This window comes from Hypomesus transpacificus, unplaced genomic scaffold (assembly GCF_021917145.1).
Source record: "Hypomesus transpacificus isolate Combined female unplaced genomic scaffold, fHypTra1 scaffold_428, whole genome shotgun sequence".
NCBI classification, from domain to species: Eukaryota; Metazoa; Chordata; class Actinopteri; order Osmeriformes; family Osmeridae; genus Hypomesus; species Hypomesus transpacificus.
In genome coordinates, this window is record NW_025813946.1 from 15,001 (window position 1) to 39,245 (window position 24,245).

Below are 24,245 nucleotides of genomic sequence, written 5' to 3' on the forward strand. Positions count from 1 at the left end.
TGAGTGGTGGTGTGTGTTTGGAATGTGTGTGTGTGTGCATGTTAGGTGTGTGTTTGTGTGATATTATATTAGGTAGGATATCATTTAGGAGAAGACACTGATTGTCTGTAGTGGGTTTGTGGTTTAGGGTGTGATCTATGTGATGTGTCACAGTGTCAGGTGTGTGTGTGTGTGTAATCACCAGTCTTTGATTGAACAGGGGGAATTCCAGTCTCGCCTTGCTAATCCCCAGTAGGTGCATGCCTTCCGCCCCCCCCCCCCTCCCCCCCCCCCCCCCCCCCCCCCCCCCCTCCCCCCCCCCCCCCCCCCCCCCCCCCCCCCCCCCCCCCCCCCCCCCCCCCCTCCCTCCCCCCCCCCTTCCATCCTCATCCCCCTCCACTCCTCCTCCCCCCTTCCTCCCCCCTTTTCTATGTCTCCATTCATTCATTCTCCATGTCACCCCCTCCTTACCTTTCTTAACCTCTTCCTCCCTCATCTCCTCTCACCTCCCTCTTCTTTCCTCCTTCTACCTCTCTCTGTCATGAAGCCCTCCAGCAGCTGCTAGCAGGCTAGCCAGGCCATGCCAACTCTTGACCCCAGGATGGAGTGCATGGAAGCGGGCTTCACCTCTGGACGTAGCCTCTGCTGGGGTCTGGAGGGAAGGAAAGCAGGGGAGGACGATAGAGATAGAGAGAGGAAGGGAGAGAGAGGAGGAGAGAAGAGAGAGAGAAGACAAGAGGAGAGAGAGAGAGAGAGAGAGAGAGAGAGGAGCGAGAGCGCGAGAGAGAGAGAGGAGAGAGAGAGAGGAGGGGGGGAGAGAGAGAGAGAGAGAGAGAGAGAGGGGGGGAGAGAGAGAGAGAGGGAGGAGAGAGAGAGGGGGGGGAGACACAGCAGGGAAGGGGGCGATGGAAAGGGCCAAATATCTTGAGCTCAGTGACCCCCCCTGACTGGATTACATGCCACCGGTGGGGGCTGGGGGGAGAGGGGGGGAGGAGAGCTTGGGGCGTGGGAGAAGAGGCAGCATTGAGCTGAACCAGACCACCGTCTAATGTAGGATCCATGGCTTGTAACAACACCCTGCAACACACACACACAACACACAACACACTCACACACACCAACACTCGCACACACAAAACACCACACCACCTTCACCTTCCACACCAGTGCCCTCTGGCCGTGCTCTGAGCCAAAAACCTCCCCCCCTGCCTTCATCCCATCCTCCCTCCTGCCAGACAGACAGACATATATACATACAGACAGACAGACAGACACACAGTAGCAGACAGACAGACAGACCTGCTAATAAGCTGCTAGTCACATGATTTCAGTGTGCCGAGTCAGCTTAGAAGAAAGCCTGTTCTGAAAGAGCAGGTGTTCCTTGTCAAGCGAATCTCTTCGTGTAATGACTCGGCTCACACTCATCACCTAGTGCTAGCAGCGTTAGCTTATGTCACCACCCAGAAAGCCCTCATCACCTGGTCAGAGCTAGCGCTATCAGCGTTAGCTTATGGTCACCACCCAGAAAGCCCTCATCACCTGTCAGAGCTAGCGCTATCAGCGTTAGCTTATGTCACCACCCAGAAAGCCCTCATCACCTGTCAGAGCTAGCGCTAGCAGCGTTAGCTTAGGCCACTACCCAGAAATCAGAAGTTATCTCATGAAGTTAGCTCATGAGTGTCAAGCATGCATGTGTACTCTTTAATTGCTCCAGATCCAAGGAGAGAGAGAGGGGGGGGGGGAGGAGGGGGTCAAGGTTGGGGTGTTTAAATCCCTTTTAGCATGGCTAGCATGGTCACAATGACACGTTAATCCATGCACCCCCCCTCAGCCCCTCGGCCCCCTGGCCCTCCAGCCCCCCGGCACCGCGTAAACCCAAAGGGCCACAACGTCATCACTGGGCGGTGAAGGGGTTAATCTGAACGTGTGATGTGCAGGGGTCGACAGGAAACACTGTGCACGTTTTTGACCTTTGACCTAGGAAGTAATGTCTGTGTTGAGGTCAGAGGGGGTGAAGGCAGGGTGATGTCACTGAGGGTGTGTGTGTGACTGCTGCTGACAAGCTACGCTGTTTTAACCCATGTAGCTTGATCATGCTAAGCTAGCTAATGCTAATCCTCAACTACAGTCAGTGGGTATAGAAAGCTGTTATGCTAAACAAGCTTGTCACTCATTTATGAATGTAGGTTTATCATACATATTATGAATGGAGGTAATGAATGAAGAGATTGTAAACGGAGATTACACATAGAGATTATGCTTTTTCTCCTTATTTGGTTCAAACAACGGTCAGATGCATTAAACTATAACCACGATGAACCAGGTTCAAACAACCAGCAGCTGTTGAAAAGATTAGGAGTGATTATTGTGTACTGTATGTCTAATGGTTTAGCTAGCTAGCCAACTCTGATAATCAGATCATTCTGTACACTGTATTTAGTCCAGTCATGCACAAAGATTCTTGTAAATATCTCAGCCCAGAAAATTTGGCCAGTGTTGCTGTGGTTTAAGTAGCGGTGGCCCAAATTATCTGCAGGTAGCTGCAGGTAGTCATTTTTTCAACTTCAAGTGTGTAAATAAGGGTGTGGCATTGTGTATAGGCAGAAAGGAAGAGAGGTTCCATTTCTAAATTACGTTCCAAGGTTCTATTTCAAGGTTCTGTTTCAGGTTTTTTTTTGTAGTTGTATTGTAGTTCCATAGTTCTTTCAAGGTAGAATGATATCAAATTCATATTAAAGATCAATTTTTTTTATTTTTATGAGATACGATTCTAGTATGTGATTGGTGCTGTGCTGCCCTCTACTGGTAATATTACAAACTACACATTTTAACTGGCTTGTATTAATCTGCTTTGAGGTTGTAGTTAGCCGTCTGACATCTTACACCTGATTATAGACAAAGTTGAGGATATCTTAAACTATCTCAACATATTGATATGCTCTGTATATGTACGTTATGGATACACCAGTTTAACCTCCCTCCCCTCCTCCCTCCCTCCTCCTTCCCTCCCTCCCTCCCTCCCTCCCTCCCCTCCCTCCCTCCCTCCCTCCCCTCCCTCCCTCCCTCCCTCCCTCCCTCCCTCCCTCTCCCTCCCTCCCTCCCCCCTCCCTCCCTCCTCCCTCCCTCCCTCTCTCTCTCCTCCAGGCATGTCATGGCTGTGCGTCTGGGTCCAAGTGTGACTGCAGCGGAGTGAAAGGAGGAAAGGTGGGCGGGGCCACTCACACACAGAGCCTGTTCTTAAAACACTCAGATGATATCATGTGTATAAAGTATCAAATGTGAAATGTTCATGTGTGTCCGTGTGTGTATCTGTGTGTGTATCTGTGTGTGTATGTGTGTGTATCTGTGTGTGTATGTGTGTGTATCTGTGCGTGTATGTGTGTGTATCTGTGTGTGTACGGTGTGTGTGTATCTGTGTGTGTATCTGTGTATGTGTGTATCTGTGTATGTGTGTATCTGTGTGTATGTGTGTATCTGTGTATATGTGTATCTGTGTGTGTGTGTGTATCTGTGTATATGTGTATCTGTGTGTGTGTCTTCCTTGCAGGGCGAGAGGGGTTACCCAGGCCTCCAGGGCCAGCCAGGTGTGCCCGGGTTCCCAGGGCCCGAGGGCCCCGGTGGGTCCAGAGGAGAGAAGGTATGTTGGGGCTCCCCAGCTGCCCACAGTCCCTCTCCACACCCTAGTTCAGATACATCCAGAATAAGTATATGTGTGGATAAGTGCCATTGGTTAATCTGTCTTTCTTTGTATATTGATGTCTCTCTCCCTCCCCCTCTCCCTCTCCCTCTCTCTCTCTCCCTCTCTCCCCTCTCTCTTTCCCTCTCTCTCTTTCTCCCTCCCTCTCCCTCTCTCTCTCTCTCTCTATTTCTATCTCTCTCTCTCTCTCTCTCTCTCTCTCTCTCTCTCTCTCTCTCTCTCTCTCTCTCTCCCTCTCTCCTGTAGGGCTATGATGGACCAGGAGGTCCAACTGGTCCAAAAGGAATCAGAGTGAGTGGATGAACTATATTTACTATTATAAATATACAAAACAGCTCACAGTTTAGTACGTTCTGCTGGACAAACTCAAGGCTGCTGTCTGACCGTGTAGTACCCTAACTGTCCAGCAGGTGTCACCATGACCATGTCACCGCTAGACAAACAATACGTGAATGCAGTTTTATTTAACATCCGTTTAAAATCTGTGATCTTTCTTTTTCCTCTCTCTCCACCTCAGGGACCACCTGGTCTACCTGGATTCCCAGGAACACCCGGAATTCCAGTGAGTTTGTTTACCCTCTCTTTCTCAAGCCAACTCCCAATCCGAAATGACACTGAACTTTCATCAGTTGACATCACATCCTGTTTCGGTGTGACATCACATCCTGTTTATTTCCCGTTCCCCAGGGCCTCCCAGGACAAGACGGGGCTCCTGGGCCGAGGGGGACCGCAGGCTGCAACGGCACCAAGGTAACTCCAGGGGGCGCTGTATACTGATCATAACACTGTATCCATGCTATAGAGATCTAGACTCAGAGAGATGGCACCTTACAGCCAGCACAAGGCATTTCGTCGCAGCATCATGGTCATATGAATAATTATGCATACTCATGCTCAAATATGTAGCTCACACCATGCAACAAGTCAGATCAGTTGGAGAACTCGCTTATAATTTCACGTAACGGGTTTTTGAACAAAATAAAACAGTTCAGCTCTAGCACGGAAGATCTGTCACACGTAGATGTAGATGTAGCAACTATGTCACTGTTGTCCGTACACATCAAAATGTCGTTGTATTCTACGACATCGTCTGGATAAGTGTCACTGATCGGTCTCATGATTGATGTGTCTCTTCAGGGTGAGCGAGGATTCCCAGGAACATCAGGCTACCCTGGAACAGAAGGCCGACCTGTGAGTCCTCATGTTCCTCTTTTCTCCTCTTCTTGTCTCTTCCCTCCTCTCCTCTCCTTTTCTCTCTCAGTGTCTACTCCTTACCTATTCTCCTCTCTCCTCCTAGTCCTCTCTCCTCTTCTTGTCTCTTCCCTCCTCTCCTCTCCTTTTCTCTCTCAGTGTCTACTCCTTACCTATTCTCCTCTCTCCTCCTAGTCCTCTCTCCTCTTCTTGTCTCTTCCCTCCTCTCCTCTCCTTTTCTCTCTCAGTGTCTACTCCTTACCTATTCTCCTCTCTCTTCCTAGTCCTCTCTCCTCTTCTTGTCTCTTCCCTCCTCTCCTCTCCTTTTCTCTCTCAGTGTCTACTCCTTACCTATTCTCCTCTCTCCTCCTAGTCCTCTCTCCTCTTCTCCTCTCCTCTTCCCTCCTCTCCTCTCCTTTTCTCTCTCAGTGTCTACTCCTAACCTATTCTCCTCTCTCCTCCTAGTCCTCTCTCCTCTTCTTGTCTCCTCTTCCCTCCTCTCCCGCACATTATCCTTTCCTCTTATGACCAACACATGCACTACACAACTAATATACCCCCCCCGTATATACCCTCCCTCTCTCTCTTTCACAGGGTCCTCCCGGTTTGCCAGGCCAAAAGGTATGTTTCCGTGGTTACAGATGAACTGACGACTGTGCGTGCGTTCTGTTGGCGTTCTGCAGTCCAGACCTGTAGTCATTTAGCAGACGCTCTTATCCAGAGCGACTTACAGTGAGTACAGGGATATTTTCCCCCGAGGCAAGTAGGGTGAAGTGCCTTGCCCAAAGACACAACGTCATTTGGCACGGTCGGGGAATCGATCCGGCAACTGATCAATAGCCCGATTCCCTAACCGCTCAGTCATCATCTAGACACAACAGCCAGCGCGCTCTCAGAGTCCTGGATGCTGGTCCCAACCACATCCACCCAGCTCTCAGTCTGTGCATAGATCCAGAGCAACATGCAATGCAGGGCATTCATTTACATTACATTCAGTCATTTAGCAGACGCTCTTATCCAGAGCGACTTACAGTAGGCACAGGGACATTCCCCCAGAGGCAAGTAGGGTGAAGTGCATCCAAAGAGACGTACGGACCTCTAGATCTGCAGTTAAACGCTCTACCTCTGAGCTCCATCCGTTCTCTGTCTGTAGATGTAGGGCTTCTAGATAGAACTCCCTCCCGCACCGGGTGAGTCCTAGTCTTATTGCTGTGCCTGCTGTGTCCTGTCGCTCCACTGACCTGCCTTTCTCCACCCCTGCAGGGTGACCCAGGTGACGTGATTTCGTCAGACCGTTTCGGCCAGAAAGGATCGCTGGGCCTCCCTGGCTTGCCTGGAGTCCCTGTGAGTGTGCCTTAAAACCACGGAACCTTAGAACCACGGAACCTTAGAACCACGGAACCTTAGAACCACGGAACTTTAGAACCACGGAACCCGACAACTATTAGTAACTGACATGTATGCTGAAGTTGATCAACTGTCACTGGGCCAATAATGACAGTTGGACATCCTCTGTGTGTGTTCCTTGTTGCCAGGGCAACCCCGGCCCCCCTGGATTGAGCGGCCCTCTCGGTCCACCTGGTCCCAGAGGAAATGATGTAATGACACCCTATATGGTCGCTCTGCCTGGCTTGGTATTTAGTGTTACTGTTCTGTCTTCTTTTCGAATGAAGAGTTGACTTTAGTGTTTTGTTTTATAGGGTCACCACGGCCCTCCTGGCCCTCAAGGACCTAAGGTGAGTGTGAATGAAGATGTTCTTTTTTTATACAGGAAGTGGAGTTTTGTTAACAGTCCGTGTTGAAACAAAGTCTTTGGCGCTAGCAGGGCTGGACTGGCCACCGGGCACACCGGGCACACCGGGCACCCAAGCACTTTTGGGCCGAATCGACGATATTATTTATAGGCCTTTTTTTGGGGTCGGGCCAGCCCATAGAAAACTGATAGCGGCCCATTGGTTGATTTTCTTTATTGGCACTGGCTTGACCCAATCAAATCCAGGAACCCCCTTCCCCACTCCCAGCCCCAAATTTCAACTCATCATAGAATGCAGGCATATTTTAAGGACTGTCTGCAGGGAATGTGTCTGACCAATCACGGTGGGTGTGGGCTGCCTGGTCCAAAAATGCCAGGGCCAATTTTTTGTCCCAGTCCAGCCCTGGGTGCAACCAATAACTAGCTGAACCTCAGGTGTTAGCTGGAGTTAGCTGGAGTTAGCTGGAGTTAGATGGAGTTAGCTGGAGTTAGATGGAGTTAGCTGGAGTTAGCTGGAGTTAGCTGGAGTTAGCTGGAGTTAGATGGAGTTAGCTGGAGTTAGCTGGAGTTAGCTGGAGTTAGATGGAGTTAGCTTGAGTTAGCTGTGCTAATGTTTATTAGCGTGGCAGAAAACAGTGTTTCTGACGCCGGCTGACTGTGCTGCTTTCCTCCGCAGGGAAACATGGGCCTGAATTTCCAGGGACCCAAAGGAGAGAAGGTAAGCTGCTGCTGCAGGAGAGGGTCACCTTGGAGTCAGGAACACTCCACACGGACACTCATGTCACTGTGTGTGTGTGTGTGTGTGTATGTGTGTGTGTGTGTGTGTGTGTGTGTGTGTGTGTGTGTGTGTGTGTGTGTGTGTGTGTGTGTGTGTGTGTGTGTGTGTAGGGGGAGACTGGACTGAGGGGTCCTCCCGGGCCTCCAGGTCAGGTTGGGGAGCAGACAGGACCTATCGAGTCTGAGATCCAGAGAGGAGACAAGGTAAAGGCACAACTCAGACCACATCCAGAACATTCTCATTCTGTAGTGTCCATTCTAAATTGTACATTCTAAATTCTATATTGTATGTTGTACATTCCATATTGTATATTCTACATTCTATATTCTACATTCTGCATTCTATATTGTATATTCTACAATTTATATTGTATATTCTACATTCTATATTGTATATTCAGCATTTTAGCATGACAGGGCTATCATGCTCTCTGTAGCTTGCAATTCCCACTTCAACCACCAGATAGCGAAAACGACTCTTGAAAGAAGTTTTACAGTTAAAAACAGAACAAACTCCACAAAATGAAAATCATTCATTATTATGTTGATTATGATTATGTTGTTGTTTGTGTTTCCAGGGTGACATCGGGTTGCCCGGCCCTACTGGTGACGTTGGGCCTCCAGGACCGCCTGTAAGTTCCACAAGGAAGGAAGGATTGATTGATTGATTGATGTTGGCTGAACTGACTTGAGTGATGGTTGTCTTTGCAGGGCCCCTCAGGTGGGCAGAAGGGAGAGAAGGGAGAGCAAGGAGAAGCTGGAAAACGAGTAGGTTTCTGACCAGCCACACACACACACACACACACACACCTTCACACACACACACACACACACCTTCACACACACACACACACACACACACACCTTCACACACACACACACACACACACACACACACACCTACCTTCACACACACACCTTCACACACACACACACACACACACACCTTCACACACACACACACACACACACACACACACACACACACACACACACACCTTCACACACACACACACCTTCACACACACACACACACACACACACACACACACCTTCACACAGATACACATCATGGCTATTAATAAGTACATTCAGCATTCAAGTGTTTTGACCTTTTTCTTTTTTCTTCTCAGGGCAAACCAGGAAAAGATGGAGACCCTGGTCCTTCTGGGTTCCCCGTAAGATTGTGCTCATCTGCTACTGATCTACTACGGATCTATTCACCATCAGTCACTGAATTAGACTATCCACTGAGCAGAAGAAGAATTTAGACAGAAGCCTTGTACATACAGTCCAGGAAAGTGAATTGTAAACATTTTTGACCCTCCCCTCTTTTTCCTCCCTCCCTCCGTCCTTCCGTCCGTCCGTCCTTTCTCCCTCCCTCTCCTTCCCTCCCTCCCTCTCTCTCTCTCTCCCTCCCTCTCTCCTCCCTCCCTCCCTCCCTCCCTCTCCCTTCCTCCCTCCCTCCCTCCCTCCCTCCCGTCCTCCAGGGTAGTAAAGGAGAATCAGGAGGTCCAGGCCTCCCGGGTCGTGATGGAGAGAGAGTGAGTCTTCCTTCACCCTTCCTAATTCACTCATGTTCAAAATAATTATATTCAATTATATTCAAAAGAATGATATTCTCCTGATGTTTCGAAATCCCCCTGTCTCCCTCTCCATTCCCTCACCACCACCCTTTCCTCCACCCTCCCTCTCTCCTCCTCTCCTTTCCTCCACCCTCCCTGTCTCCCTCTCCGTTCCCTCACAACCACCCTTTCCTCCACCCTCCCTCTCTCCTCCTCCGCTCCCTCTCTCCTCTCTCCTCCTCTCCTCCCTCTCTCCTCCACCCTCCCTCTCTCCTCCTCCGCTCCCTCTCTCCTCTCTCCTCCTCTCCTCCCTCTCTCCTCCACCCTCCCTCTCTCCTCCACCCTCCCTCTCTCCTCCTCCGCTCCCTCTCTCCTCTCTCCTCCTCTCCTCCCTCTCTCCTCCACCCTCCCTCTCTCCTCCTCTCCTCCCTCTCTCCTCCTCCGCTCCCTCTCTCCTCCTCTCCTCCCTCTCTCCTCTTCCGCTCCCTCTCTCCTCCTCTCCTCTCTCCTCCTCTCCTCCCTCTCTCGCTCCCTCTCCCCTCTCTCTCCTCTCCTCCCTCTCTCCTCCACCCTCCCTCTCTCCTCCACCCTCCCTCTCTCCTCCACCCTCCCTCTCTCCTCTTCCGCTCCCTCTCTCCTCTCTCTCCTCTCCTCCCTCTCTCCTCTTCTCCCTCTCTCCTCCTCCGCTCCCTCTCTCCTTTCCTCCCTCTCTCCTCCTCCGCTCCCTCTCTCCTCCTCCGCTCCCTCTCTCCTCCCTCTCTCCTCCTCTCTTCCCTCTCTCCTCCTCCGCTCCCTCTCTCCTCTCTCCTCCTCCGCTCCCTCTCTCCTCTCTCCTCCTCTCCTCCCTCTCTCCTCCACCCTCCCTCTCTCCTCCTCTCCTCCCTCTCTCCTCCTCCGCTCCCTCTCTCCTCCTCTCCTCCCTCTCTCCTCTTCCGCTCCCTCTCTCCTCCTTTCCTCCCTCTCTCCTCTTCCGCTCCCTCTCCCCTCTCTCTCCTCTCCTCCCTCTCTCCTCCACCCTCCCTCTCTCCTCCACCCTCCCTCTCTCCTCCACCCTCCCTCTCTCCTCTCTCTCCTCTCCTCCCTCTCTCCTCTTCTCCCACTCTCCTCCTCCGCTCCCTCTCTCCTTTCCTCCCTCTCTCCTCCTCCGCTCCCTCTCTCCTCTCTCCTCCTCCGCTCCCTCTCTCCTCTCTCCTCCTCTCCTCCCTCTCTCCTCCTCCGCTCCCTCTCTCCTCTCTCCTCCTCCACTCCCTCTCTCCTCCTCCGCTCCCTCTCTCCTCTCTCCTCCTCTCCTCCCTCTCTCCTCCTCTCAGGGGGACAAAGGAGATCGGGGATTCCCGGGACCTCCCGGGGTGGTATGTGAACCACCAAATCTAAACGAACAAACCTTTAAATAAAGTGCATTTTCCCCAGTACGACCTCCAGCAGGACCTCCTGCAGTTACAGGCCCTGTCCACCAGATGATGCTAACGCCACCCTCTCCCCTGGTCCATGCAGGTGTTGGGAGGACAAACGTCTAATCGGGTGGGACCTAAAGGGGAGCCTGGATTCTCTGGGTCGCCGGGCAGAAAAGGGGACAGAGGCCCTCCTGGTTGGTTCTGAACCTTGTTTAGTTTCTCTGTTTAGTTCTGGTTCCTATCTCTTCTCCTCCTCTTCTCCCTCTCTCCTCCTCCGCTCCCTCTCTCCTCTCTCTCCTCTCCTCCCTCTCTCCTAATGCAGTTACCTGTACGGTGGAGGGATGACACCGATATGTTGTTAATGTGTTTCCATGGTGATCTGATAAGATATGGTGTTCTTGTAGGTCTCTCAGGTCCTTCCGGACAACCAGGACAGCCAGGTTAGTGAATAACGACAACAATGGACAACAAACAAGTAAATGAGTCATTTGTTGTAAACTTCCATCCCTTTATTCCTACCTCTCATCCCTCTATCCTTTTATCCCTCCCTCTCTCCTCAGGTATAGGATCTGTAGGCCAGCCCGGCCAGCCAGGGTTCCCAGGAGACAGAGGCCAGAAGGGAGAGGAAGGCCAGCCGGGCATCGGCCTCCCTGGACCCCCAGGACGGATTGGCTCCCCTGGGCTGCAGGGTTCTCCGGGGGCCCCTGGACCTCCAGGGATCTCCAGCGGTGGGGGGACCTGCATTGGGGGAGCCCCCGGCCGGCCTGGTGTGCAGGGAGACCGAGGTTTCCAGGGGGAAACTGGACAGAAAGGTAGGTGGAAGGCTCAAACACACACACACACATACACACATACACACACACACTGTGTTTGAACCATCCTATCCTGGCCCTTAGGTGATAAGGGTGACACCTGTGTGAACTGCTTCTCCAACGGCAGCCCCATCCCCGGCCCCCAGGGCCCCCCCGGCCCCCCCGGGTTCCCAGGTGAGTCACCTGTCCGTCTCCGGCACGTTGACATGAACAGGAGGGAGCGTGTGTGTGATGGTGTGTCCTACCTGTGTCATGAACATTGATCCTGAGCTCCCCTTTCCACTCCTTCTCCGCTCTCTTCCTACTTCCTCTCATCCCTCTCTGCTCTGCCCTCACATCCTTTCTCCCCTTCTTCTTCTTCTTCTCTGTCTTTTTCAGGAAGCCCTGGAGGACCGGGAGCTAAAGGTGAAAGAGGATACTCAGGAGGCCCAGGGCTTGTCGGACCTGTTGTAAGTACTTCCTGTTTCCACTTCCTCCTTCCTGTTTCAAAACAATGTGTTTCTATATACTCTGTAAGCCTATATGCAGTCTTGCTTTTGATGAACGATCAAAATGTGTGTGTCTGAGGCGGTTAAGTGCGCATACCATCGGGCTAAAGCCTTACCCCAGGGGACCAGGTTCGAAACTAACCCGGGCCACTTCTTGCTTGTCCTCCTCTTTTCTTACTGCCTTACATGTCCTGTGTCTCTTCAAATGTAATGTTGGTGTTGTTCTTCCTGCAGGGTCCTCCAGGCCAGCAGGGGGCGCCAGGTTACCCAGGAGAGAAGGGAGACCCTGGGGACGCCATCGTGGCTGACGGAGTGAGAGGTGACAAAGGTGACACGGGCTTCCCTGGATCTCCCGGTTTACCGGGTCTGGACGGCCGCCCCGGTAGAGACGGGGTACCGGGAGCACCGGGACTCAAAGGAGCGTCCGTGAGTCCCAACTTCCTGTCGTCCTCCCTGTCATCCTCCCATCCATCTCTGTCTGTCTGCCTGTCTGTCTGCCTGTCTGTCTGTCTGTCTGTCTGTCTGTCTGTCTGTCTGCCTGTCCGTCTGTCCGTCTGTCCGTCTGTCTGTCTGTCTGTCTGCCTGTCTGTCTGTCTGCCTGTCCGTCTGTCCGTCTGTCCGTCTGCCCGTCTGCCTGTCTGTCCGTCTGTCTGTCTGTCTGTCTGTCTGTCTGTCTGTCTGTCTGTCTGTCTGTCTGTCTGTCTGTCTGCCTGTGTACCCATCCGTTCATCAGTCCATCTATCTGTAGATAATAAAATACCATTTCCCCTCTCCCCCTCTTCCCCTCTCCCCCTCTCCCCCTCTCCCCCTCTCCCCCTCTCCCCCTCTCCCCCTCTCCCCCTCTCCCCCTCTCCCCCTCTGTGTTGCCAGGGTTCCCAGCAGGTGAAGGGAGAGCGAGGACCGTCAGGGGAGTCCGGTCTCCCGGGGGGTCCAGGCGACAGAGGACCTTCAGGGAACCCAGGCTTCGGCCCCCAGGGCCCCTCGGGAGAGAAGGGCGTGCAGGGCGTGTCCGGCCGTCCAGGGACTACCGGAGCACCAGGTCAGACACGGCTAGCCGAGCGCCTATCTATCAAGTCTTTGTCGTCATCGTCCGAAGTAGCCAACCCTAACCCAGCTGGGTTTGTTTAGACTGCTTCCTGTTGGCCTTTCACGACCCCTGACCCCTGACCCCTTGACCCCTAGGATCTAAAGGGGAGCCGGGTCAGACAGTGGCAGAGAAGGGCTTCCCAGGACCTTCTGGACAGAACGGAGACCCCGGTTTACCAGGCAGCCCAGGTACACACACTCACACACACACACACACACACACTCACACACACACACGCACACACACACACACTCTCCACCCCTCAGTCCCCTCTTCCCAACACTCATATCTCTCTTCACATCCCTCTAACCGTCCCAAACTCTACCTTCTCTATTTCGCCATCCCTCTTTTTCCTGTGTCACTGAAAACTGAAACCTCATTGGTTGGTCTGTCATTCCGTGTTGCTAGGTAACCCTGGACAGCCCGGACAGCCTGGTTTCCCTGGGTTACCAGGAGCCAAAGGAGACCCAGGTCTCTCTGGCATTGGATTACCAGGACTCCCCGGTGCTAAAGGTAACACACACACATACACTACACACACACACACACACACACACATGCTAGCATGCACAGACATACAAGAACACATCATAAGAATCAACAGCATCATAACCCCCATCATCATCATCATCATCACTTCCTGTTTCTATCCTCCAGGTTTCCCAGGCATGCCTGGCCAGCCGGGCAGCCAAGGCGGGCCAGGCAGACCTGGGGTAGACGGCCTCCCTGGTCAGCCTGGCTTCCCTGGGTCCAAGGTAGGAGTGGGTGATGGGCTGGTGGAGGGTTGGAGAGGTCTGGAGGGAGGGAGGACTAGAGGGGGGAGCTTCAAGTCTACACTATTGATGCGATAAAGAAGCTTTTAAGTAGAAGAATGGTTGTTTGACGCATGGTTTTTGTGTGTTTCCTTGTGTGTGTGTGTCTGTTCCTGTGTGTGTGTGTGACAGGGAGAGCCTGGCTTTGGTTCACCAGGTCCCCAGGGCCCTCCTGGGTTCCCAGGGGGTAAAGGATTCGCCGGGCCCAAAGGAGATTCTGGGTTCCCTGGCAGCCCAGGGCAACCTGGACGGTCTGGTTTAGACGGCGGACCCGGAGCCAAAGGTACAGTCCAGGGATTCTAGAACTCCTGGGTGTTCTGGAGTTCACCAGAGGTTCTGATTCCATGGCCCCAGATTGGCCATACAGTAAAAATCAAACCAAAACCCAAAAATGGTTTTAGAAGTGATGAACTGAAAAGACTGAACAAAAATGTTCTCAACTCTACACTTGTATGTACCCCGACCCCCCCCCTTCCCTTCCCCTTCCCTCCACCCCCCCCTCCCCTCCCCTCCACCCCCCCTTCCCCTCCCCTCCACCCCCCTCCCCTCCACCCCCCACAGGTGACTCTGGTATCCCTGGAGGCCCCGGAGCTCGTGGCCCCCCCGGCTCCCCCTCGTTCGGCTCCCAGGGCCTCCCCGGCCCCGCTGGCCCCCCCGGCCCTAGTGGGTCCCCCGGTAAGGCCCCCCCTCAACAAGAACTATGATATTTAATATCATAATATAATAATATTTCAACTTGACTGATTAGAGTGTGTCTCTTCTTAACCCCTCCTCTCCCCCCCCACCCCCCCCACCCCCTCCCGGGATGTTCCAGGGTTCCCCGGTGGGCCAGGAGCGAAGGGAGACCCTGGCTCCCCTGGCCTGGACATCCCAGGGTTGCCGGGAGACAGAGGTTCTCCTGGGTTCCCCGGTTCCCCCGGCACGGTGGGTGCTCCTGGAGGACCTGGAGGACCAGGACGTGACGGCCTACCGGGACTGCCCGGTAAGACGGCTGTTTGTTGTATCGATTGATAAATAGATTGATGGTTTGATAGATTGATTGATTGATGGATTGATTGATTGATGGATTGATTGATTGACAGGTGCCAAGGGAGACATGGGTGTGATGGGTTCCCCTGGCCCCTCTGCAGGACCAGGAAGTCCTGGGGCACCTGGCTTCCCTGGACCTAAAGGTACTTACATACACACACACACACGCACACACACACACACACACACACAGGTGCACACAGAACACTCTCACACACGTATACTCACACACTCAAACACACACTCAAGCACATTTATACATACAGAACACTCAAACACACACACAGAAACATAAACGTACAAACACACAGACTTATCCATAACGTTCTCACTGTTTCACCCCCCAGGTGATGACGGTTTCCCAGGGCGACCAGGTGGGCCCGGAGGCCCTGGCGGGAAGGGAGACAGGGGGGATTCCGGCCTCCCGGGTGCCCCCGGGCCCGCAGCCCCCCCCTCCGTGGGTTCTAAGGGTTCTAAGGGAGAACCAGGAGCACCAGGTACCGTTTGACCTGTCGGTTCTGAATGTGTGTATGTGTGTCCAGTGTATCAGTGTGTGTGTGTGTATTGGTGTGTATGTGTGGTTTCGTGTGCACTACCTCTGTCGACATAATCGGCTCCATCTGAATGTGGGACCTGTGTTTTCTGTGTGTGTGTGTGTGTGTGTTCTCTAGGGTTCAGTGGAGTGCCAGGCCAGAAGGGGATCTCTGGTCTCCCTGGTGAACCAGGTATCCCCGGGCAAGACGGACGTCCAGGTAGTTCAGGACCATCAGGTATGTAGAAACACACACACACTTAGGTTACACACAAATGGGCTTTACACCCTTTGTCTCACACACAACACAACACAACACACACACAAACACACATTCCTCCTAATCATCTCCCCATTCCATTCTCCTTCTCCTCCACCCTTTCTATCCCATCTTTCTGTACCCACTCATTCCCACCCACCCACCCTCCCTCCCTCCCTCCCTCCTCAGGTCTTAAAGGAGACGCGGGTATCCCTGGGGGCCCTGGCTCCCCTGGAGGCCCAGGGTTGAAGGGAGCCATGGGGGAGATGGGCTTCCCAGGCCCCTCTGGGTTGAAGGGAGCTCCGGGTCAGCCCGGGCGCTCGGGGTCTCCAGGGGGGCCTGGAGCCCCTGGGTTCCCTGGGGCCAAGGGAGACCCCGGCCTGTCTGGAGCAGGGTTCCCTGGAGCATCTGGACTGAAGGTACCAGAACCAGAAGGCAGAATCAGGAAGAGAGATTTAGAACCAGGAAGCAGAATCAGGAGAGAATGTTTATGTGTGACGGCTTTGTAACACTGTCGCCTCTGGTGCTTTGCTACATGGAGGAAACTCATTTATTTTTCTTCTTCTCTCTTTCTCTGTCACTATCTCTCTCTCTCCCTCTCTTTCTCACCATCCTTCTCTCTCTCTCTCTCTCTCTCTCTCTCTCTCTCTCTCTCTCTCTCTCTCTCTCTCTCTCTTTCTCTCTCTTCCCCCCCCCCCCCCCCCCCCCCAGGGTGAACCCGGCCAACCAGGATATCCAGGGACTCCCGGACAGAAAGGAAATCCAGGTGGTCCGGGCCTCCCAGGGCTTCCAGGCGGTCCGGGCTCCAAGGGCGACCCAGGCCTGCCAGGATTCCAAGGTAGACCTTCATGACCACGCAACGAAAAGTCAAAGATTTCCACACACTCAAGACAATGTTCCATAAGTTAACTCACATAGGAACTGCCAATTTGATGTGCACACACACACACGAGGCACACACACATGCACACACGCACGCACACACACACACACCTCCCGTCTAATGCGTTCCCCCTCCCTCCGGCCCCCAGGTTCTCCCGGTATTGCCGGTCCGAAAGGTCTGGACGGTGTCCCCGGTAACCCCGGTTCCAGCGGATCATCCGGCCGACCGGGAGAGTCAGGTCGTCCCGGTTCACCTGGTTACCCCGGCGACAAGGGCCAAGCAGGTCGGGACGGGATCCCCGGTCCGGCTGGAATCAAAGGAGACCCAGGTGAGACTACAGATCCCACAATGCCGTTCCCCAGACTGGGCTTTGTTAGTGCCAATCATCGCATGACAAATTGTAGTCCTAAAGGCGGAGGGGTGTCTAGTTTGGAACTGCAGTGACGGCACACCTGACAACTCTATTTCCCACCATTCCATTCTTCTCCAGGTCTGCCAGGCTTCGGTGGTCCTGGAACACCCGGTGTCCCAGGGATACCAGGTGAGTTCTAGAATTCTGAGAATTCATTCTCACCAGTCATCAGTCTCAACCAGGCAGTGTAACCCATCTATCTGTCCTGGTGTTTTTTTCCCTCCAGGAGCGAAGGGAGATGTGGGCCTCCCTGGTCTCCCAGGCAGCCCTGGCTTCCCCGGTACCAAAGGAGAAGCAGGGTTCCCCGGCCTCCCCGGTTCCTCTGGCAGTATTGGGCCCCCGGGCCCTCAAGGGCTGTCCCTCCAGGGGCCCAAAGGGAACCCAGGCCCCTCTGGCTCCCCAGGGCGTGCAGGTAGGATATGGAGCCTCTCTCTCCTCCGTAGCTGAAGTCGCTGCCTGGGTTGGAGAACTATGCTTTGTCACCCTGTCCTCCATTTTGGATTTTGGAGGGAGTTTAGCATTGGGGGGGAGATAGAGGAAAACAGAGGTAGTTTGTTCACAATGAGCCTTTCTCTCTCTTCTGTCTTTTTCTCGCTCTCTATCTCTCATACCTCTTGGAATGCCTCCATCTTTGTCTCTCTCTACCTCACCCTTTCACTCTCTCACAATATCCTCTCCCTCATCCTTATTTCTCCTTCACACACACACACTTAAACATATACATACATTGGCAAAAAATAAAAAGCAAAAAGGTCAAGTGAGTTCAACCCAGGCAGCAACTTGGCCAACACCATGTGAATGCTTCTGTGTGATAGGACCAGTGATTTGCATGTTCGTTCTGCACCAATCACCACCTACTATGTCACTGTGTACAAACGCACACTGTCCAATCAGCGTTGAGTACGTACCGAGCACTCGACCGACCGATGCAAGCGATTCAATCACCGCCACCACCACGCATCATGCGCACTGCACCTCTCTCACCCCCTCCCCTCACCAGGAAACGCTGGGGTGCTCCACCCACCAATCAGAGTGCTTCACAGGGAGCCTGACCACACCTCCTAATAAGCATGGGCTTGTTGTCTACGTCATCCATCCATCAGTCATCCCTTGGTCTCCTCACCCCCTCTTCCCCCCCTTTTGCAGGGGAGCGTCCTCCAGCCTGCACCCCCCTCCTTTCACCTCCTCTCCACACAGGGTCCATGTGTGTGTGTATGTGTGTTGTTGTTGTAGTCTTAATGATGATGATGTTGGTGTTGTCACTGGCGGGCCAGAAACAAACCCCAGTATTCTCCAGTGTTCCCCTGTAACGCCAGTATGCACCGCCAGTATTCCCCAATATTTGCCAGTATTTCCCAATATCCCCCCAGTATCCCCCAGTATCCCCCAGTATCCCCCAGTATCCCCCAGTATCCCCCAGTATCCCCCAGTATCCCCCAGTATTCCCGGCCCTCTGTGAAGCTGTAGTCTGGGGCAGGTAGGGGTTGGTTTCTGGCTGGGCCCTCTCCCAGTGATCTGAGTGTGTCACCTGCATGGACACCTGTGTGCCCGTCATTCCTGGGGCAGCCAACCAGCACTCAGCAAGCCGCACTGGGCTCCACTGCAGACAAGGACACAATACTGAGACGGATACAACCGTGTATGCAACCATTTACACTGTATGGATACAACCGTGTATGCAACCATTTACACTGTATGGATTTATATAATATACTGACACTGATGTGTGAAACGGTTGACTTTCTAATAGTCTTAAATAATGCCAAATAATGCTTTGAATTATTCTCAAAAGGCTTACAGGAACATGGATTTATATATTAATTTAATATAATGCGTTCCTCAAAGCTCCCGCAAATATCAGAGCCCGGTGCTAGATCTTGCAGCGTGCTAGGTTAGGCCCAGAACACGGCTAACACCTGGGTCAAAGTATCTGTGGGTTTGACGAAAGAACTACGAAGGGTATGATGTCATTTTACTTCCTGTTTCCTCCGGCTGGGCTCCACCCTCTTGTGGTGTGGGGCCCCGCCTCTTCCCTGACGACACGCCTCCAGGTCCCTCAGGTCAGAACTTCAGAACCCAGAGCTTCTTGCATGTTCCACTGCTCTGTTCTAGAACCCTCCGCTCTGTCCTAGAGCCCCTCTGCACGGTGTTCTATGTTATTAGAAATGTGTTTGATTTGTATTTATATTTATATTGAGACATTTTACACTTTTTTTCTCTACTGTGTTCCTCCACCCTGCATATGTTTTTGAATGTTCTAATCTCCACTCTAATTTACTGATCTTGCTCACTGGTAGAAGTATTACGATAAAATACACGATTTGTGTAACGAGATATTCACAATATAGATTTTACACGATAAACAGTATATTCACCATTGAGATGGAGCATTTTTCAGTAGATGTAGAAGCATGTAGATCGAGTGACTCGTCTTTTTAACCTCCACTTTAAATACTTGCAACCGTCCCTTCTTGATATTGAAAACACCAGTTCTAACATTTCACAAACTACTGAACACGATATTTGAACTGTGTAAACTGTAGTTTGTATTCTTGAAGTTGAAACCCTCACGTTCAACAGTAACGTATCACTGTGTACTGTACTATGCCCTATATGGCCTTACATATTGTGAAAGTGATTGTTAATTAGGCAGTAAGAATAAGAAATACATTCATTCTTACAATCGTCTGTTTGCTGCTAGATATAATGTAATAATTAACTATTGAAATGTGTAACTAGGAATAATCTTTTTAGTTAGTGTAGGTATGTTCAAAGCCTGGGGCTGTGACTATGCTAAGCTAGCATAAGGATAGTTATTGCAGCTACGCTAAGCTAACTCCTGTCTACCCATCCTGAGGTTGTAGCTAAAGCTAAGATAGCTTCTATCTCATTAGCCCAAGGTTGTAGCTAATGCTAATGCTAACTCCTGCTCTTGTTTTAATCCCTTTGCCGGCTGTGCCGTCGCCACGGTGCTGCTACTTCTGTAAACCGGGAATTCTGGGATACCTAGGTCCTCCAGGTTAGATCCTATGATGGTCAGCTGTGATGTCACAGATGTGATGTTGTCACATTTTAATGGAAGTGTGTGTGTGTGTATATATTTATATATATATATATATATACACTCTATGTCGGACAGTACAACTGACCCGTGTTGATTGAAGACCATCTTAACCCTACTTTTCCCCTTACAGAACAGATTGTGAAGATTTACAAAGAGATTACAACGCACACACAAACACACACGCCTATAGCACATGCCATCTGCCAAACTTACCACGTAAACTTGTTGCTCTGTCAATTTTCAAACCCCAGCTGTAAAGTAAACGTGGAAATTGAACAGTGTGTGTGAATGTGCGTATGAATGAGTGTGTGAATGTGTGTGTGTGTGTGTTAAATACACATCTAAGAAAGCCCTGCATTGGACTGTGTGTACGTGTGCCCCACACCCCCACACACTCAACACTCTTAACACTGACCTTTGAACTGTGCATGTGTAGGTCCCCCAGGTCCGGAGGGGCCCCGTGGGCCTGGTGGTAGCGGAGGTGTCAAGGGGGAGAAGGGCATCCCTGGGGCCTCCGGACAGCCCGGTTTCCCAGGACAGAAGGGAGATTTGGGAAGCCCCGGGTTCTCGGTAAGGAAGAGAGGATCCATGCTCTCTCTCTCTCTTTCTTTCTCTCTCTCTCTCTCTTCCTGTGCTCTCTGTGTTCTCTCTCTATTTCTGTGCTCTCTGTTCTCTCTCTCTTTTTATGCTCTCTGTGTTCTCCCTTTCTCTCTCTCTCTCTCTCTCTCTCTCTCTCTCTCTCTCTCTCTCTCTCTCTCTCTCTATCTCCCCCTCTCTCTCTTTCTCTTTCTGTGCTCACTGTGTTCTCTCTCTGCCTTGTTGTTCTCTTATTTGAGTCTATCGAGGATTCTAGCTCTACCTTCCATGTTCTGTGATGGCACTGTTCATGATGTCACCTGTGTCATGTGACCAGGGTCCTTCTGGTATTCCTGGTCCCAGCGGTCTGAAGGGAGACGTTGGTCTTCCTGGCGTCCCCGGATTCCCAGGTTAGTGTGTGTGAGTGTGTGTAAGTGTGTGTAAGTCAGGGCATACAGATGGCTGAGCGGTGAGGGATTCGGGCTAGTAATCAGAAGGTTGCTGGATCGATTCCCCGCCGTGCCAAATGACGTTGTGTCCTTGGGCAAGGCACTTCACCCTACTTGCCTCGGGGGGAATGTCCCTGTACTTACTGTAAGTCGCTCTGGATAAGAGCGTCTGCTAAATGACTACATGTAAGTGTGTGTGTCCATGCACACGTGTGTCCAGGTGAGCATTCACGTCTTGTCTCCCTCCCCCCCTCTCCTCTCGTCATGTCTCCCTCTCCTTTCCTCTCCCAGGGCCAAAGGGGGAGTCCGGCACGCCTGGATCGTCCGGTGCCCCTGGAGACCGCGGAGACGCCGGAAATCCTGGTGAGTACCGCCACTCTGGGTACGCTTGATTCGACTAAGGCTAACATGCCTGGACTTACTCCTCACACTCTCTCCCCCTCCCTCCTCCTCCCCATCTCCTCCTCTTTCCCTCTCCCCCTCCCTCCTTCTCTCCCCTCCCTGACTCCCCCCAGGTCTGCCAGGAGACTCGGGGGTCGCTCCAGCCCCCATCGTGGTGAAGGGGGAGAGGGGCCCCCCAGGCATCCAGGGCCAGCCTGGAGAGAGAGGTCTCCCTGGAGGCCCCGGACGGGAGGGACTTAATGGTCAGAAGACACACTCAGACACAGACACACACTCAGACACACACACAGACACACACAGACACACACACACACTCAGACACACATACACACACACTCAGACACAGACACTCAGACACAGACACACATACACACACACTCAGACACACACACTCAGACACAGACACACATACACACACACTCAGACACACACACTCAGACACAGACACACATACACACACTCAGACACACACACTCAGACACAGACACACATACACACACACTCAGACACAGACACACAGACACACACACTCAGACACACACACTCAGACACACACACTCAGACACACACTCAGACACACACACTCAGACACAGACACACAGACACACACACTCAGACACACACTCAGACACAGACACACAGACACACACACTCAGACACACACACTCAGACACACACACTCAGACACAGACACACAGACACACACACTCAGACAGATGCACACACTCAGACACAGACGCACACACTCAGACACACACACTCAGACACACACACTCAGACACACACACAGACAGCACCTGTCTCTGAACTCCTGTGTGTCCCCCCAGGCCAGCCAGGTAACCCAGGGGACCTGGGCCCCGATGGTCCCCCAGGATTCAGTGGAGGCCCTGGACGCAAGGGTGACACCGGGCCAGCCGGACAGCCAGGTGAGGGGAGACGCAGGCACCTGGGCCCCTGGGCCCCCCTCCTATGGAGTTGATGGTGCAGTAAGGGGGCCCTTAGCACTGTACTTGTATCTGAGGACGCGGGAAGCGTATGTATGCGTCTGTCTTAAAGAATCCAGGCATGTGTGTGTGAGTATGTGTGTCTGTCACACATGTATTTGTGGGTAGGTACTTGTGTATGTGTGCAAATGTGTGTGTGGGTTTAAGTGTGTGTGTGTGCGCTTGTTCATCCTTCCCATTCAACCACCCCCCGTGTCTCCAGGTCAGCGAGGGTACCCCGGCCCCCGGGGTTCAGACGGCCTCCAGGGGCCCCCCGGCTCCCCTGGAGGGGCCTCCATCGCCCACGGCTTTCTGATCACCCGGCACAGCCAGGCCCAGGACGTGCCCTTCTGCCCAGATGGCACCTCGCTGATATACGACGGTTACTCCCTCCTCTACGTCCAGGGCAACGAGAGAGCCCACGGCCAGGATCTGGGTGAGTCGGCCTGGGCGCTCCTCTCCTCCTTTCAGCTCTCCTCCTTCATCCTCCTCTCTCATCTCTCTCCCTCCTTCTCTCTCTCTCTTCTCTCTCTCCCTCCTTTTCTCTCTTCTCACTCTCTCCCTCCTCCTCTCTCTTGTCTCATCTCTCTCTTCTCTCATCTGTCTCTTCTGTCATCTCCCTCCTCCTCTCTCTCTCTCTCTCTCTCTCTCTCTCTCTCTCTCTCTCTCTCTCTCTCTCTCTCCTCTCTCCCTCTCTCTCCCTATCTCTCTCCTCCTCTCGACCCCTCTCCTCCACTCATCCCTCCTCCCTCCTCTCCTCCCCAGGCACTGCTGGCAGCTGTCTGCGCAGGTTCAGCACCATGCCCTTCATGTTCTGCAACATCAACAACGTGTGCAACTTCGCCTCCCGCAACGACTACTCCTATTGGCTGTCCACCCCTCAGCCCATGCCAATGAGCATGGCCCCCATCACAGGAGAGGGTATCAAGCCCTTCATCAGCAGGTAGGGAGAGGGGAGGGGGGTGGGCGGGGCTGAAGGAGAGGAGGATGGAGGGGGGGGTGGAGGGCGGGAGAGAGCAAGGGGGGATGGAATTCTGAAGGGGGGGTTGAGGGAGAAGGGGGGGTTGAGGGATGGAAGGCGAGGGGGATTGAGGGATGGAAGGCGAGGGGGATTGAGGGATGGAAGGCGAGGGGGATTGAGGGATGGAAGGCGAGGGGGATTGAGGGATGGAAGGCGAGGGGGATTGAGGGATGGAAGGCGAGGGGGATTGAGGGATGGAAGGCGAGGGGGATTGAGGGATGGAAGGCGAGGGGGATTGAGGGATGGAAGGCGAGGGGGATTGAGGGATGGAAGGCGAGGGGGATTGAGGGATGGAAGGCGAGGGGGATTGAGGGATGGAAGGCGAGGGGGATTGAGGGATGGAAGGCGAGGGGGATTGAGGGATGGAAGGCGAGGGGGATTGAGGGATGGAAGGCGAGGGGGGTTGAGGGATGGAAGGCGAGGGGGGTTGAGGGATGGAAGGCGAGGGGGGTTGAGGGATGGAAGGCGAGGGGGGTTGAGGGATGGAAGGCGAGGGGGATTGAGGGATGGAAGGCGAGGGGGATTGAGGGATGGAAGGCGAGGGGGATTGAGGGATGGAAGGCGAGGGGGATTGAGGGATGGAAGGCGAGGGGGATTGAGGCGGAGAACCTGAAACACTGAAACACTCCATAAGCAGGGCAGGATGTAGAGACGGAAAGTTGGAGGTGAGGAGAGAGAGGTGGCACTGTGTGGTAACGTGTGTGTGGTAACGTGTGTGTGTACGTGTGTGTGTGTACGTGTGTGTGTACGTGTGTGTGTGTAGATGTGCAGTGTGTGAGGCTCCTGCCATGGTGATTGCAGTGCACAGCCAGACCATCCAGATCCCCTCCTGTCCAGTCAGCTGGGAGCCCCTGTGGATAGGATACTCCTTCATGATGGTGAGAAGGGACACACACATACTGTATACACATGGTAGAGTCATACTGTACAGACACACACATACTGTATACACATGGTAGAGTCATACTGTACAGACACACACATACTGTATACACATGGTAGAGTCATACTGTACAGACACACACATACTGTATACACATGGTAGAGTCATACTGTACGGACACACACATACTGTATACA

The 24,245-nt window shown here is 52.9% G+C and overlaps 1 protein-coding gene across 2 annotated transcripts in view; it reads left to right on the forward strand.

Moving 5' to 3' along the window:
- The window catches only part of col4a5 (collagen, type IV, alpha 5 (Alport syndrome)), a 39,080-nt gene that overhangs the window by 11,811 nt on the left and 3,024 nt on the right, over nucleotides 1-24,245 (forward strand). Inside the window, exons 2-49 of one of the 2 annotated variants that reach the window (XM_047016915.1) lie at nucleotides 3,124-3,183; nucleotides 3,527-3,616; nucleotides 3,923-3,967; nucleotides 4,194-4,238; nucleotides 4,364-4,426; nucleotides 4,814-4,867; nucleotides 5,462-5,488; nucleotides 6,131-6,211; nucleotides 6,403-6,465; nucleotides 6,568-6,603; nucleotides 7,297-7,338; nucleotides 7,509-7,601; nucleotides 7,976-8,029; nucleotides 8,109-8,165; nucleotides 8,531-8,575; nucleotides 8,888-8,941; nucleotides 10,273-10,314; nucleotides 10,457-10,550; nucleotides 10,761-10,796; nucleotides 10,917-11,168; nucleotides 11,253-11,342; nucleotides 11,547-11,617; nucleotides 11,891-12,082; nucleotides 12,527-12,695; nucleotides 12,839-12,931; nucleotides 13,152-13,256; nucleotides 13,401-13,498; nucleotides 13,688-13,838; nucleotides 14,117-14,230; nucleotides 14,370-14,537; nucleotides 14,638-14,727; nucleotides 14,932-15,081; nucleotides 15,256-15,354; nucleotides 15,565-15,794; nucleotides 16,087-16,213; nucleotides 16,407-16,586; nucleotides 16,749-16,799; nucleotides 16,897-17,082; nucleotides 18,722-18,730; nucleotides 19,681-19,689; nucleotides 20,171-20,304; nucleotides 20,648-20,720; nucleotides 21,051-21,122; nucleotides 21,275-21,403; nucleotides 21,989-22,087; nucleotides 22,368-22,580; nucleotides 22,910-23,087; nucleotides 23,929-24,043. In XM_047016915.1, coding sequence (XP_046872871.1) covers nucleotides 3,124-3,183; nucleotides 3,527-3,616; nucleotides 3,923-3,967; nucleotides 4,194-4,238; nucleotides 4,364-4,426; nucleotides 4,814-4,867; nucleotides 5,462-5,488; nucleotides 6,131-6,211; nucleotides 6,403-6,465; nucleotides 6,568-6,603; nucleotides 7,297-7,338; nucleotides 7,509-7,601; nucleotides 7,976-8,029; nucleotides 8,109-8,165; nucleotides 8,531-8,575; nucleotides 8,888-8,941; nucleotides 10,273-10,314; nucleotides 10,457-10,550; nucleotides 10,761-10,796; nucleotides 10,917-11,168; nucleotides 11,253-11,342; nucleotides 11,547-11,617; nucleotides 11,891-12,082; nucleotides 12,527-12,695; nucleotides 12,839-12,931; nucleotides 13,152-13,256; nucleotides 13,401-13,498; nucleotides 13,688-13,838; nucleotides 14,117-14,230; nucleotides 14,370-14,537; nucleotides 14,638-14,727; nucleotides 14,932-15,081; nucleotides 15,256-15,354; nucleotides 15,565-15,794; nucleotides 16,087-16,213; nucleotides 16,407-16,586; nucleotides 16,749-16,799; nucleotides 16,897-17,082; nucleotides 18,722-18,730; nucleotides 19,681-19,689; nucleotides 20,171-20,304; nucleotides 20,648-20,720; nucleotides 21,051-21,122; nucleotides 21,275-21,403; nucleotides 21,989-22,087; nucleotides 22,368-22,580; nucleotides 22,910-23,087; nucleotides 23,929-24,043 — 4,728 coding nt within the window. The remainder of the gene's footprint in view (nucleotides 1-3,123; nucleotides 3,184-3,526; nucleotides 3,617-3,922; nucleotides 3,968-4,193; nucleotides 4,239-4,363; nucleotides 4,427-4,813; nucleotides 4,868-5,461; nucleotides 5,489-6,130; nucleotides 6,212-6,402; nucleotides 6,466-6,567; nucleotides 6,604-7,296; nucleotides 7,339-7,508; nucleotides 7,602-7,975; nucleotides 8,030-8,108; nucleotides 8,166-8,530; nucleotides 8,576-8,887; nucleotides 8,942-10,272; nucleotides 10,315-10,456; nucleotides 10,551-10,760; nucleotides 10,797-10,916; nucleotides 11,169-11,252; nucleotides 11,343-11,546; nucleotides 11,618-11,890; nucleotides 12,083-12,526; nucleotides 12,696-12,838; nucleotides 12,932-13,151; nucleotides 13,257-13,400; nucleotides 13,499-13,687; nucleotides 13,839-14,116; nucleotides 14,231-14,369; nucleotides 14,538-14,637; nucleotides 14,728-14,931; nucleotides 15,082-15,255; nucleotides 15,355-15,564; nucleotides 15,795-16,086; nucleotides 16,214-16,406; nucleotides 16,587-16,748; nucleotides 16,800-16,896; nucleotides 17,083-18,721; nucleotides 18,731-19,680; nucleotides 19,690-20,170; nucleotides 20,305-20,647; nucleotides 20,721-21,050; nucleotides 21,123-21,274; nucleotides 21,404-21,988; nucleotides 22,088-22,367; nucleotides 22,581-22,909; nucleotides 23,088-23,928; nucleotides 24,044-24,245) is intronic. The other variant, XM_047016916.1, reaches the window with a different exon arrangement.